General features: G+C 37.9%; 1 protein-coding gene across 1 annotated transcript; it reads left to right on the top strand.

The window, feature by feature from the left end:
* The first annotated feature begins 1,010 nt into the window (after positions 1–1,010).
* LOC128996013 (UPF0046 protein C25E10.12-like) lies at positions 1,011–11,935 on the top strand. The gene is made up of 5 exons (XM_054421125.1): positions 1,011–1,175; positions 5,996–6,140; positions 7,634–7,901; positions 8,656–8,882; positions 9,533–11,935. The coding sequence occupies exons 1-5, from the start codon at positions 1,053–1,055 to the stop codon at positions 9,658–9,660; spliced, it is 891 nt and encodes a 296-aa protein (XP_054277100.1). The 5' UTR covers positions 1,011–1,052; the 3' UTR covers positions 9,661–11,935.
* The last annotated feature ends 267 nt before the right edge of the window (positions 11,936–12,202 follow it).

Genomic DNA, 12,202 nt, shown 5'->3' with positions numbered 1-12,202 from the left:
ATTATGAAATGGGCCCCTGGAGTTAAAGGCGGCCGTGGTCGACATACGAAGTCGAGAGATGAGAGAGAGAGAGAGAGAGAGAGAGAGAGAGAGAGAGAGACACTCACCACACTGCAGACTACCCAAGTGCACTGACTGACTTGACTGAGTGAGTTTAGGGTTAAAAAATCACACATCGATTGGGAGCGGAGCGGGGCGTCGTGATTTAGAGGGTATTTACTCAAGGGAGGAATAGACGAGCCTTTTATGACGTCAGCTGTCAGTGTCAGATCAGATCTCTTCTCTTGAGGGAACACCATTACCGCAACGATACGGTATAGAGCCATCGGCCTCGGTGGTGCAGTGGAAGCGTTCCTGGCTGATGAACTGAAGGTAGCCGGATCGAATCCCACTGATACCATTAACTTTTTGATAACGATTTAGCTTAGAACGCGGTTACTTCTTAACTGTAGTACATAATATATTTGGATAATAACAGCTTCAGACTCAACTTCTGGTCCTCCATGGTTCGTATTCCACTCCTGACACCATAGGTTATCAGTTTAATATCACAACTACTTAAAACATATAAAATTAATTTTATATTTTTTTATAGCCTTTAAAAAGTAATTATAAATAAATAAATATAAATTAATTAAAAATTTAAGAAAAAATATATAACCATTTTAAATTTTTTCATAAATTTAAAATTATTAAACTAATTTTATAATTTTTAACTCTCATTTCGTCCGTATTGAAAAACCGCAGCTGAAATAAAAAAATGTGCGGAACGGTTACTTTTATCACAGAAAACGTACTAGTACGTTTTCTGTGCTTTTATACCTGACTTCTGTATCCAATCGTCTATGCTTATACCCTATGTTGTGTTCGTGTTGTGTTGTGGTTTGTGTTGTGTTGTGTTGTGTGGTAGTGGTTGTTTGTGATTGTTGTGTTTTTGTCGAGCTTGTCGGATGGGAGTAAGTAAAGTAAAAGTAGAACTAGGGTTTTAAATTTCCCTTTGCTTTGATGTCTCTTCCATGTCAAAATTGACTTTAATATAAAATAACATTAAAATGAGTGTTGAAGTTCATCCCCTAACAAATAACCCAACTGCTGCTTGGAAAGAATTGAGCCAGTCTCAGAAGGTTATTAAAATCCATGTCAACATCCCTAAAGAAAAAGTAAGCCAAAATAAGGTAGGTAGGATATTATGGTTTTTATTAAAAGTAGGCTTAATAGTGTGATTAAGTCAAGGATTGTCCCTTTCATTTTAGGGTTAGCTTACAATATAGGCATATTAGCCTGTGGAAACTCCTTATTTTTAAAAGTCTTGTTCACTAGAGGCTTTGAAATCCTAACCTGTCCTTGATTAAATGCTTAGTGAAAATGTTAATGATTATCACTTTAACCCTCGAGCGGGCGCATGCGGAGTTTTCCTCCGCACTTGTAGTTTTTGTTAATATAAATATGCTTAATGGGTGTCGGCAGTCGTGTCCGGGGCTGCACTTTACTTTAGGTCCTACACTCGTTCAATATAGATCGATAACTTAAATCGATTAATCGGTTTTTTCTTTCGATATATCGTTTGGTTAGTTAGGTTAGATTACCTAACCTAACTAACCAAACGATATTAGATTTAGGTTTTACCTAAATATGCACATAGTGGCGTCCCCATCTTAAATAATTGGTAATTGAAGATTGTAGGATTATTGTTATCAGCTGAGTTATAAAGTTATGAATCATCTGCTATTTGGTTTGTTTACATGATTATTGTTTTTGTAAATAAATAGTTTTTGATTAAGTTTATTTAAAATGAGTTTTATAAATTAATTATTCTATATTGGCGACGAGAAAATGCATAGGAAAACAGACCAGTCTCAGTATAAGAGTGTAATTGACTGTAGTAACATGTCTTGCATACAAGATAGAATGAGCAGATTTTCATTTAAAGAGTATAATAGTGAACAATTGTGGGAAGACTACATAGCTCGTTTTGAGTTGACCTGCAGAGTTAAGGGACTGGGTGGTGCTGACTCAGAAGAACAAGCGGCTCGGCGAGATCTTCTATTGGCAAATATCGGAGAGGAGCACCTCAGGGCACTGTCGGACCAGATGTATCCAAGGGCCTGGGAGGAGTGCACTTACGACGAAGTCAAAGAGGAAGCCAACCGGTTGTTCAAGCCTACAAGGACCCTTTTTGCAACAAGGTTTGAGTTTGATAGAGCCATAAGAAAAGATGGTGAGACATTTATTTTGTTTTATAACAGACTGAAGTCTTTAGCTAGAAGTTGTAAATATGGAGATAGCTTAGATGAACGAGTACGAGATAGATTTGCAGTAGGAAGTAACTGTCCAGAATTTGAAGTCGAAGTCAGACAAAGATGGCCCGAGGGAGTTAATAACCGAGGTGAGCGTGTTAAGTCAACAGTAGTACTAGAGTTAGCTCAATCTATGGAACGCGCGAGAGAAGAAGTTTCCAAACATGCGTGTAAAAATGAGATTTTCAAAGTAAGTGACAGTAAGGAAAAGAGGAAACCAGAGGTACAGAAATCTACTGGCTTCAATAGGTGTTATAGATGCGGGTTTACACATGACCCTAGTGAAGATAGATGTTCCGCTTTTTCTGCTGTGTGCAAGAAGTGTTCAAAGAGAGGCCACTTCGCAAGAATGTGCAAAAGTAAAAATAATGAAAAGAACAGACGGTAATTTGATAAAAGTAGATGATTCTTGTGATCAAACTTATGATGATGAGTGTAGTTCTGATATTGATGTTAGTGGAACACAAATTAGGTCAGTCAAGAGTAAGGTTCCCAGAGCTACAATAGATGTAGAATTGAACGGGCATAATGTTAGAATGGAGTTTGATTCCGGGGCTCGGGTAAGTGCTATAAGTTTATCTCTTTGGGATAAGATAAATTCAGGTGGCGAATCTCTCAAAAAGACGTCTGATGTCATCACTGGCTATGGGAAAAATAAGCTAGAAGTCATGGGTAAGGCTTTTGTGGACGTTACTTTACGTAATCGTACTAAGCGATTGCCGGTTATTGTATTACTAGATGTTCCATTATTTGGGTTGCCGTGGAGTGTAGCTTTCAATCTTAATTTGCCTAGAGAAGTAATGGTTAGGCGTATTGACAATGGAAAGACAAATAGTAAAGAGGCAGGTAAGAACGAAGAAAGTTATAAAAAAGAGTTACAAAAAGAAGTTGAGGCATTAATTCAGGAGTTTTCCAAACTCTTTCGTGATGAGCTAGGAACGATAGCTGACTCTAATGAAATCATTCATCTAAAAAGTGGAACAAAACCTGTATCTTACGGGGCACGACGAGTTCCATTCTCCTTAAAGGAGGCAGTGGAGCAAGAATTACAGAGATTAGTACAGGAAGGAGTTTTGGAAGCAGTGGACCCTTCCGAAACACTGATAGAATGGAGTACCCCAACAGTCAACGTAGACAAGGGCGGAGGTAGAGTAAGAATCTGTGGCGATTTTCGTACAACCTTGAATCCAAACATCGTCCCGGAAAGACACCTCTTGCCAACCTTTGATGACTTGACTTCCAAATTAACGGATGGAAAGATATTTTCAGTCATAGATCTTCGAGACGCGTACTTGCAAATGAAAGTACACCCCGAGTCACAAAAGTATCTTACAATAGCAACTCATGTAGGTTACTTTCGCTACAAAAGGTTGCCTTTTGGACTTTCCTCGAGTCCGGCAAAATTTCAAAGGTACATGGAAAGTTTACTAAAAGGACTTAATGTCGGAGTTCTACTTGATGATATAATCATTTCTAGTAATGATAAGACTACCCATATAACCACTCTTAGAGAAGTTTTGAGGAGGCTAGAATCAAGTGGAATAAGAGCAAAACTATCAAAATGTAAGTTCTTTCAGAAATCTGTAAAGTATTTAGGTCATACAATAGATGGGAATGGTATTCATCCCTCCGAAGACAAAGTTGAAACCATAAGAAACGCACCAAGGCCAAGAAACGTGAAAGAACTACGAGCTTTTCTAGGAGCACTAAATTTTTACGAAAGGTACATACCTAATCTTCATGCGATCGCTTCGAACTTGCATAGGCTGACTGGTACGAAGACCAAATGGAAATGGACTGACACCGAACAAACGACGTTCGACAAGTTGAAGAATATCCTGTCATTAGAGAAGACATTAGTTCCATACGACATATCAAAGCCGATCATTATTGAATGTGATGCTTGTGAACAAGGGGTTGGTGCAGTGCTCTTACATTTGATGCCGGATGGAACGGAAAGGCCAGTTATATACGCCTCGAGGACACTAACGGAAGCAGAAAAAAGGTATGCTACAGTTGACAAGGAAGCGATGGCGTTAGTTTTCGCAGTGAAGAAGCTAAGACAATACCTCAGTGGGAGACATTTCAAGGTGAGGACGGACCACAAGCCACTTGAAAGAATATTCGGAATGCATCGAGATCTTACCAAAGTAGTAAACAACCGTTTGGTTCGTTGGGCTTTGTATTTAATGGAGTATGATTTTGAGATCCAGTACATCAAAGGACAGGATAATTAATTGTTTGGCTGATTTTTTGTCAAGGTTTTCACTCAAGACACAAGAAGTATTGGATCCAGATGAGAGAGAGATTCGAGCATTGGTTCAGGAGAAAATTGACGTCGTTTATCCAAATCATGAACTTGTACTGGAGTATAAGAAAGACCCAAATATGAAGAAACTTATAGACTACCTGGAACATGGTTGGCCAAAAGATACAGGAAACTTACCACCATCCATGAAACCATATTGGAATAAGAGAGAAGAGCTGACATTAGAAAACGGTATAATCATGCGATTAGGAAGAATTGTGGTGCCACAGATTTTGAGAGAAAATATATTAAAAGAACTCCACAAAGGACATCCTGGAATAGAGGCCATGAGATCCCTATCAAGGTATTATGTATGGTGGCCTAATCTGAGTAAGGATGTTGAGGTTTATGTCCGTATGCCACCCTTGCCAGAGTAACCGATCATTTGACACAGAAGTACCTCTATATCCCTGGAATGTGCCAAGTGATCCTTGGGTGCGAATTCATCTCGACTTCGCAGGTCCATTTGACAACCGATTCTGGTTAGTAGGAATCGATGCCTACTCTAAATGGGTTGAGATCGAAGTTATGGACCGTACGACAACTGCTGCTCTTGTAAATAGATTAAGGACTTGGTTTTCGAGGTAGCCTATGGTGTTCCTAAAAAAATTGTATCCGATAATGGCACCCCCTTCACGTCCCATGAGTTTAAGACTTTTTGTAAGAACAATAACATATGTCATGTCACATCGACACCGTATCATCCAAAAACCAATGGTTTAGTAGAGAGGATTATCAGAACCTTCAAGAGTAGATACAGTGCTTGCAGACAAGAAGGTCTCAGTTCATCACTTGCACTTTTACAGGTGTTGCTTGCTTATCGAAACACCCCACAAAAGACCACAGGACAACCACCATCAGTCCTTTTCTATGGTAGAAGAATACCAACAGCTTTGGATAGGTGGAGGTGTAATAGCAGAGAGAGAATAGAAAATCAAGTGTGGCGACAGAAGTACTACCACGACTTAAAATCTAAACAAAAGGAGTTTTCTGCCAAACAAGAAGTGTGGGTTCAAAATGAAACGAAGAAGGGCTGGAGACCAAGAAAGGACGGGAGAGCTATCATACACAGTTTTAGTTGGGGGAGAAATAAAGAGAAAACACGCTGACCAGCTGAGAGCAAGAGAAGGGGCAACTGATCCACCTCAATGGAAAATGCAAACGGAACCAGAAGATGAACACAGTTTCGAAAACTCAGCCTAAATTGGGCGGGGAGAAATGTAGGATTATTGTTATCAGCTGAGTTATAAAGTTATGAATCATCTGCTATTTGGTTTGTTTACATGATTATTGTTTTTGTAAATAAATAGTTTTTGATTAAGTTTATTTAAAATGAGTTTTATAAATTAATTATTCTATAAAGATAAATTATGAATGGCATTTTTTCTAGGCTCGAGTTGTTTGTATGAGTGACACACACTCTTTAACTTCTCACATCAAGTTTGATATTCCTGATGGCGACATTTTCATACACGCTGGGGACTTTACAAAATGTGGAGGATTAGAAGAAGTTATTGATTTCAACAATTGGATAGGTAATGAATTAATGGATATTTTTTTATCTGGAGAATGAGTTTAGTGTTTAATTTTACCAGAATACCATATAGTTAAAATAGAAGTTATAGCCTACTGAGTGTTCTCCAAATAAGACAGGTTGGGTAGCAGAAAGAAGCAGGTATGAGTGAAGAGTTGACAAATGGTGTGCTATGCATTGTGCTGGGGTTGTATCGATACATTCAATTCGCTAAGGTGTAGTCATATTACTCAGACATATTACGTAATTCAGCAGTTTGCTCCTCCACAGGGAGGTTAGAATTTAACATAGAGTGTCTAAAATACCCCCGCCGCAGCAAACCTGCAGACTTAGCGAATTTCAATTTTCCTGATTGGATTTAAACTAAAATGTCTCCTTAAAAATATCACATTTATTCCCAATTTAAACAGAATTAGTTTAATGAGTACTTAGGTTTGCTGCAACAGGGAGGGTAAAAAAGTCTTTTTTAATGTAAAATATTAAAAGGTACTGTGGTTTAGTAAGAAATTAATGTATTTTCCAAATTTTATCAAAATATGTTCATAAACAAGCAAACTACAACAGTTGACTTATTCTCCATAAGAATAACATGGGAATTTCAAAATTACAATTTATTTGAATTTTCTCTGTAACAATTAGGCGCATAACAACGCTTCAATGTACTAAATTATTTGTTTTTTTAAGCTCTACAAAATGGTTTAAAAAGAAATTGTGAAATTTTGTGTTTTTAGGGTCAAAAATGGGAAAAACCTATTTTTACCCCATATAACCCCCCATAAACCCCCGTTCCCATAGTCCGATCATGCTGGTTCGCGAACTCATTCAAGTGTATCCCGCCTTACACCTTCAAACCAAATTTTATCAAAATCGGACAAAAAGTACTCAAGTTATTAAACACTCCAAAAAACAATCAAATATATTACTCAAATTTTAGTGCTAATTTAGTCACATTTCTAAAAACACAATGAACAAAACTAGTAAACTACTGATTACGATTAAACTTAGCTTTTAAGATTAATACCATACACAATTAGCATGTACACACCAAATATTACTTATGGTTATAGAAAAATCATAAGGCATAAAAACTCAAAATTAGAAAAGTCAAGTCTAGTTTAAACAAATTTTATCCAATCTTAATTTAATTTTGACACTTAAGTTAACTTTTTCTTAAGTAACATGGATCTTCAATTACTACCGCTTAGTTAACTACACTATGAGTGAAGAAAATTCCTCCTTTTTTCGTGTGACCCTAAATCTACATTTTCCTAGTTAGCCCACCTAACCTCATATTGGTGCATAGAGGCTAAAGTCATGATCCCGTGGGTCAGCGTGGAAGCGGGTTTGCCTTGTGCCCCTAGTTAAGAAAACTTAAGATACTTTGTTTTTTGAAACCAGGAGGTGTTTCCTTACCTCCCGAAACGTTGTGTTATTGAACAGCGGTAGGAAATGTCCATCTCGATTAACTGAAAACACAATAAATTTTGTGTCCAGGCGGCCTGCCACACAAACACAAAATTGTGATAGCTGGGAACCACGAGCTCAGCTTTGACCGGACGTTCACACATCCTCTGAGCCACTCTCCCAGTGACGGCTCTAGAGGAGGCAGCATCATAGACCAGATCCCCACGCTGGGTCTGCCCAAGGACAATATCGCGGAGGCTGTGAAGATGCAGAACATCAAGGAGTGTCTGACGAACTGCACCTACTTGCAGGACCAGGCGATAGGAATATACGGGCTGAATTTCTACGGGTCGCCGTGGTAAGCTGCTGAGTGTGCTTATACTTAGAAAAAATTCAGGGGGAAAATAGGCTGTGGGCTCCTCGAATATATGGGAAATAGGGCTCTGACTTTAACTGGAGGAGTAGTCTCTTTTCACAGGGTGTCCACCTTTCAAAGTCCCAAAAGTCACAGGAAAACATTGGGCCAAAACCAAAATAAAGTTCCCCAGACCAGACCTCTCTTTGTAGTGGCGGCCCTACATAAAGGCGAACAAGGCGGTGCCTGGGGCCCCGTGCTTTTCAGGGGCCCCCGCACAGCCGTGTGGTGTATTTCAGTTATTAAGAGAGGCCTGCTATTGAACTTCACCTTGGGCCCCGCGATCTCCAGGTCCGCCACAGTGTCTTTGGTTTTTTGCTCTGCTTGATGCAAATAATTATTTAATTCACAATGAAGAATCAATGAGAGGGACCATATTTTAGGAGCAAGCCACCAAATCAAATCGAAATATTGCCTCATTGGTACAAAAGATCGAGCATTTACGTCGTTGCTGTCCCCTGAAGTCACAGGACCAACTGGTAGGTACCCTGTGTCACCCCATATAATAATGAAGTCATAATACCTGTAAGTCAGTAACTCTGTCACCTTTTACTAATAAGCACAACTGAAGTTTGTAGCCAATGTTTCTTAAACTGTTTATTCATTCAATCACACTTGTGATCCGATTTTAATGTCGAGCTAATGAGAGAAAGTACGTGTCGGTTTGCTAATATTGTTTATTGTGTGTGTTGACCAGGCAGCCGGAGTTTTGCAAGTGGGCGTTCAATCTGCCTCGAGGTGAAGCGTGCCTCAGCAAGTGGCAGCAGATTCCAGACAACACCGATGTACTCGTGACGCACACGCCACCCATAGGACATGGTGACCTGTGCTGCTCGGGTGTCCGCGCAGGGTGTGTGGAACTGCTGGCTACTGTACAACAGAGGGTCAGACCTAGGTACCACATTTTTGGACACGTCCATGAAGGTAACTGAAAACAGTAATCAATCATCTAACTGCTACGACACTACAAAATGCCATAGTGAGAAGTGCTAGGCCGAGCTAGGTGATCTAAACCAGTTTTGCAAGTTCTGAAGAAACAGTCATATCTCCCTTAAAAGTTTATTGATTCTCCTAGTTTAGAAGTATTGTATCGTGGCCTAAAATTCCATTCTTTTTCATTTTAATGGTAGAAAACAAGCATACTCACTTTCCTATGTTAACCTTAAATTCATATCATATATAAGAGGAAAAACATCCAATAGACAAACTCAAAGTTGGAAAAACTAAATATTTACCCTAAAGGATGCAGGTTTCGTTCAACAGAAATGTAGAACTGGAGATTTTAGGCCATAATCCTGTAGTCATCAACATTGGTCATATACCATGTTTTAAGGAGATATTGAAATGGAAATCAATTTAGGCAAATGGTAATTCACTTAGTATGCATGTTTGCTGTGGCGGGGGAACCCCTTCACAAGCTCATATCCAGTCGCGTTGCTATAGTGTTGGTTATTCAGTACCAACGAGTTTGCGTAGTTTTAACTCAGTCCCGTTGTGTATTGGTGTATTACTCACATTGTGTTTGTAACCTGTACCAATTTGAATCTATTAAAGCCAAAGATTTATTTTTCTAGGTTATGGTGTGTCTTCAGATGGGCGGGTGATCTACATTAACGCTTCAACCTGTGATGTCAACTACTTACCGAACAATCAACCAATAGTGTTTGACATAAGCCTACCTCCTGGTGCAACGAAGGATTGAACAGTATAATTTATTTTTATGTTTTACATGTGCTTGATAATCCACAAAGAAATCCGTGTATGTGATAGGCTGCTTTATGGCATCTTAGGATAACGATGGCAACAATGCATGGTTACCGATTCAACTGAAGCCGTGTTTGAGCTACCCTCTTCACATAGCATGTTTACTTGTTGGATCAGCTGTTTAGATGTAAGTGTTACATCGCCTCCCTACCTGGCCATCACAATTACTGATGAATCGTTTGCATCAAAATCACAAATAAGTGATCTCGTACGTTTAATTGCTGCAAAGTCATATATTTTCTAGACCTTGTGGCTACCTAACAAGGTCTAGAAGAGACACTTTGATGATATTACGATGTAATATTAATATTTTTAAACAGTGTTAAGGTGAGAAGTCGTGAGATTTTTTAAACGAATAAGTGTTTGACAAGTGTATTTTTTACTTGTAGATAACTAGGAGGCTCTGGAAAAAAATTGAAGTATTGTACAAACATGTTTTAAAAACATTCCTTGGTCAAATGAAAGGCACCAACTAATATTTTGTAATTTTTGTTTTTACAAATTACAGCGACTATATTTGACCAGCACAGAATCACACAGTAGCTCTTATTAGTTATTCTGCATTCAATCTTGAATTTATTCGGTTTGGTACGCTGATGCCGTGTCCACTCTGTGCGGTAAATGTTCCAATCAGAGCAAAATTAGTTTTACTCTGTTATGGTGAATTTCATTGGCTGACAAAGTTTTAAGGTTTGAAAAGGAGCCAACTGGTGTAGTTTATTACTTTCATCAATTGAAATTGTAAGTGGAACCTCGATAACAAGTCAACCTTAACCAGTGTCATTTCATTTTCAAATTCCCTTAAATTTATTTTACCCCTACGTGTTATTCTAAACATTGTTAAGAAGTCAACCTTGATAAAAAGTCTTATTTAATACTTAATCCTTATGAGAGTCTTTTTATCGAGGTTGCACTGTATTTCTATACAAAAAAAGTACAATCAAATACTGCAATATTTGCTAAAAAAAACTTTTGTATCAGCTAGTATAAGATAGTAAAATAGTTACTTCAAATCGAGAATCATATCATAAATGAGAAACAAAGATTTACTGAAGAGAAAATAAAATTTTGTAAAACTATTTTTAGCCCCTAGTCTTAGTAACGGCAACTTGCATTTTAATGTGTGCTTTTTAAAAACTGTTTGTGTGAAATGTGTTTTGACATATTTCTCCATGATTAATGGGAGGAAGTTGCCACTAATGTAAGAAAATTAATCTTCACAACTTGGAGTTGGAAGAAAATGTCATCAGAAATAGTTATTTGTGTAACTAGTGAGCAAAGTGGCACTTTGCTGCACACGAGAGAAATGTTTACGCACAAGCCGCAGGCCTCGAGGAATGATCTTAAATGCAGCAAAGGCCTTTTGCACTTGTGTTACACATTATATTTTTCCTACAGTCACTATAAAGCATATAAATAATTAGTCTTTCAAACACTATACAACACGTTTTTAGGTTCAGCTGGCAACACAAATAGGTGCCCTAGAGAAAGTAGTCACCGGTCTGTATCACTCCGCTATTTTTTCCTCGGCAAGCAATGTGCTCCGGGACTTGAGAAAATAGTTCCGTATGTTTTTGTAATTTGCAGTGGTTTCCGCGCCTAAAAAAATGCTTCAAAGGTATTTTTTTGTTTATTAAGATCCTAGGAATGTTTTAAAAACATTTAAAAGAAAAGTCCAGAAAGTTCAGAAATACCGAAAAGAGAACATAACCTATAAACACGAAATGAGAGGTTAAATCGTAGTTATAATAGTCAATCAGCTGCTCATAGTATTATTTTTCTTTTAGTGTTGCCAACCTATTTCGAAGTGTACACGGATTACGTGCATAATAGAACCACGCTGTTTTGTGTCGTTTCGTTGGAATCCTGATGTGCGCCAAAGTATAAACCCTACGACAAAGTATAAATATGCAGCAATTAGCAGCTTTCTGTACTATAAACAGTACAAGGAAGCCAACTTTGTCGGGTGACTGTAGGAAAAAATATTAACATCATGTTTTGATGTGTGTGGATCAGATGGTGCAATGAATACTCTCACTCTCTTTGTCTTTGGCCTATTTTTGTGATTGTATACCATGATTTGATTTGCAGTGTGTAATTTATAAATTTGAATGTTTTTTGTACCTTTTGTAGGTTATTTGTGATCAGTATTGTCCCTGCGTAAGCATTAGAGTTACCATTTAGGATTTTAATTTTATTATATGGATGTTGGAACGGAATAAATTTTTTAGCTTTTGTAATAACATTTTGTTTTCTGTATTTGAAAGTTCCTTCCCATATAGGGAATAAGCTAATACCGTTGGTCTTGTGGGAAGACCCAGACGCGGAACGGATTTACTTTTTTTTTCTTTTGAGGTCTCCAGAGGCCAAGAACACCATCCGTTCAAATTTATTTTATACTCGTATATTGAGTTATATAAGTTCACAAAAATTAAAAACCACAATTTAAAAAGCTTTTGTGTATAATTATTTTATTTTAA

The sequence above is a fragment of the Macrosteles quadrilineatus genome, unplaced genomic scaffold (assembly GCF_028750875.1).
Source record: "Macrosteles quadrilineatus isolate MER2022 unplaced genomic scaffold, UCM_ALF_1.0 Scaffold_5__1_contigs__length_97177068, whole genome shotgun sequence".
In the NCBI taxonomy this organism is placed as follows: Eukaryota; Metazoa; Arthropoda; class Insecta; order Hemiptera; family Cicadellidae; genus Macrosteles; species Macrosteles quadrilineatus.
Note: the sequence above shows the minus strand (reverse complement) of the source record. Positions and strands in the feature narration are given on the sequence as shown.

What these genes read in the sequence shown, in the direction of transcription:
- LOC128996013 (XM_054421125.1), top strand. Translation starts at nt 1,053, where the DNA reads ATGAGTGTTGAAGTTCATCCCCTAACAAATAACCCAACTGCTGCTTGG. An exon ending in AAAAAGTAAGCCAAAATAAG is followed by an intron (nt 1,176 to 5,995) that starts GTAGGTAGGATA and finishes CATTTTTTCTAG; the next exon opens with GCTCGAGTTGTTTGTATGAG. An exon ending in TTTTGGACACGTCCATGAAG is followed by an intron (nt 8,883 to 9,532) that starts GTAACTGAAAAC and finishes TTATTTTTCTAG; the next exon opens with GTTATGGTGTGTCTTCAGAT.